Source organism: Prenolepis imparis, unplaced genomic scaffold (genome assembly GCF_030444845.1).
Source record: "Prenolepis imparis isolate NDT839.2.m4 unplaced genomic scaffold, iyPreImpa1.0 SCAF_3, whole genome shotgun sequence".
In the NCBI taxonomy this organism is placed as follows: domain Eukaryota; kingdom Metazoa; phylum Arthropoda; class Insecta; order Hymenoptera; family Formicidae; genus Prenolepis; species Prenolepis imparis.
In genome coordinates, this window is record NW_028141161.1 from 4,038,943 (window position 1) to 4,041,981 (window position 3,039).

The following is a 3,039-nucleotide window of genomic DNA, read 5'->3' on the forward strand; positions in this document are numbered from 1 at the left end:
AATAGAGAATGAAAATGTAAGACAATTTAAGGTACAAAATTTTACTTTATGGTAATATTTTTAAATAAAATCGATATTATTACATAAACATGATACATAAAAATATATTTCCTTTATAGCATATTACATTTAAAATAACAGGAATATGACATTTTATTTTTAAATTTATTGTTACAATTGCAGAGAATTATTACTAATACTATATACATATACTTTTTACAAAAATTTACATTGCTTTCCTAATAAATGTATAAAATACTTATATAAAATATTGAAGAAAATACGCGAGAAAAGAATTATTTCGGTGATAAATATCCGTACGGAATCGAGTAACGGTTATTAATAAATCTACGTTTCACCAACACTGGTGCGCACATTTTCGACTCGTCCCGCGTTACAATTTCATGAAACGCAGTGCGTCGAATTGCGCTAAAACGTAAATTTATTGTAGTTTCATCTTCTTCTTCGTTATCTTCTTGTTCTTTTTCTAGATTCTTTTCTCGTGCTAATAATAATTTTTTAATGCTATTAAAATTAACGCGCCGTGAGTTCTCGTAATTGAGGGTTATTCCCTTAACTTTACAGGTTTCATATACTCGACCCTCGGGTGTTCGCACGATGTAGGCGTAAAATTTTGGGCCACGGGACACGAACTCTTCGATGTAGCTACCGCGTCCGTAGCTCTCGAGTTCGTCGGTTATATCGCCTAGAAAATTACCCGTGTGAGGTTCATATTCAGTCGGATCACCGGTGCTCGCATAAATACAGGAATCGGTATCGTAATATAACACGCGACGATCTAAACGCTCTAAATATTCGTATAATTTTAAACGTGCTTGCGCTGTCGTATATGCGGCTATCACTACGTTGGTTATCGGCGAGGGTACGACAGCCTCTTGTCGCAACCGCCACGAAACATATATTACCTCATCGTTTACAGGTAATATATCGGTTATCTCGTGCTCGGGACTTGTTAATAACAACATAAAACGCTGATGTGTCTTAACGACTTCGGTCTTAACGACTTTGGTAAATTGGATCGCTGGCCGAATTTACCCCAGAATGAATTCAGACAAAGCTTCGCGACCGAGCGTAAACCGGGATTTCGCGCGATGTTACGCTTATCGAGAACAATACCCTCGGTTTCCTCGTACTCCCGCAGGTATCGTTCTTTAGCGTCATCGTCCTCGCATTCGCCCGGCCACCCGCTTGCTTCCTGTTTAAGTTGTAGAAATGAGTTTATATATTCGGCGAACAATCCACCTTGCTGTGTTTCGCGATTATTTGGGCTAATTTTATATTGCCAAATTTCATTTACTTTTGTCACGAGATAACCTTTTTCGATGGCCTTGCGTAATTCGCAGGTCACCCACGTGCCATCGAATTCGCGTTCGCTAGGACGCTCGTGTGTACACGACGTCAGCGAAAATGTTTCGCAGCAACTGCGACATAAGGCGAATAACAATTTTCCGTGCACGCGATACGGGAGTACTGGATGAAATAAATCGCGCGGTGGAAGTACCGTGCAACGTACGAGGCCTTCGACAGTATCAAAATCATAATTCGGAGCCGTTCCGATTAAAGTGGAACATTCATCACTGACATAAATATCGGGATGGCCGATAGGGAAAGCACCCGTCTTCAATACATACGGGTACAAAGAACATACATCCACGTAACGTATTTTCTCCGCATCCGTGATTTTGTAAAGAGTCGCGATATTTTTCGTATGTCTACCGAAAAATGCGTCGCGAGGATCGAGCGGTGTTTCCACCATCAAATGGCTCTCGAGAAATTCGCGCATCTCGCGATTGTCCCGCATTTCCCGATCGAAGGTACACTCCCACTTTTCTGTCACCAAATACCCCCGCTGTCGCAGTCGCCACGAGATCGCGAGAGTTCGTTCGTATCGCGAGTCAATCGTGTCTTTACGGTCCATAGCCGACGAAAGCGTTTTATCGCGATTTGTCGGAAAGCACGATGTACATCCGTGCCAAAAGCAGCCGTGGAATTGCAGCACGTGACGCGACGTTACTCCCGTTTCCAATGTTTTTTAATAATAACCATCGACGAGTATGCCGTTGATCGTACGATATTCGCGCGCACACCCTGCATGGTTTATAGGATGACCGAGTTCGCGCTCCTTCCATACCAGCCACTGCAGAGCTTTACGCGAATACATGTTCGCTTTTCTGTATCCGCCGGCTGGAACACCTATTGTATTCAAGTGTAAGAAGTTTTTCCGAAAAACTGTCATACACGTCGAAGCGATAGTTGTACATTCCTCGAACGGGCATACATTTCCGCGATCTATAAAAATTTTTCTAAACGCCATGCACGCTCGTCGAAGTATATCAACATCGGTACGGCAATATTGCACTATCTCGCGTTGAAAATCAAACACGGCGTTTTTTAGCCGCATGTCCATGTGCCACGTGAGAAAGCGTTCGCGCTCTTTCGATTTCATAGTTTCGGGGGAGTAGTAATGTGCGATGGGTAATGGTCCGACATACGATTGATTTTCGATAGTATTGAATAAATGCGGAAAAATGCCTTTATCCGGCGTATCCTTCAACCCGAAAGCCTTCGGTAAATCAGATAAACGCATCGGCATATAATTCACGCTATCGATAAACTTTGTATGTCCAACCGTTAATACGACGATCTTTGTCCCGTTCAAAATCACTTTCGGCTCGAGATTGACGCGATTTTCTACAATATATTTCAAAATAAATTGAGCGTCGAACGCTTTCGCATTGTGTGCTATACATATGATCTGCTTGAAATATTTCGTCTTTCGCGTTGCGAAATCGACAAAATGTTTCACAGGATCGTTACGAAACACGAACTCTCGCACTCCGCACCAGTGACAACGCACTGACATATTATTGTTTTGCGCGCACACTTTGCAAATTTGTTGCGCGACGCAGAGTGTCGGAACGTGTTTTTTTACGGACGTCGTACCTTCGATCGTTTCGTCCTGCCGCGTTTCAAAATCGTAAAACACGAATGCTACGTGTCCTTTTCTGCCTTCATATG

General features: G+C 42.5%; 1 protein-coding gene across 1 annotated transcript; it reads right to left on the bottom strand.

The window, feature by feature from the left end:
* Window positions 1–296: 296 nt before the first annotated feature.
* Window positions 297–1,939, bottom strand: LOC145934294 (uncharacterized). Its single transcript, XM_083034656.1, has 2 exons — window positions 1,138–1,939; window positions 297–1,042 (listed from the first exon to the last, which is right to left on the bottom strand). Exons 1-2 carry the CDS (start codon window positions 1,937–1,939, stop codon window positions 297–299), a joined length of 1,548 nt encoding a protein of 515 aa, XP_082890782.1.
* Between the last annotated feature and the right edge of the window lie 1,100 nt (window positions 1,940–3,039).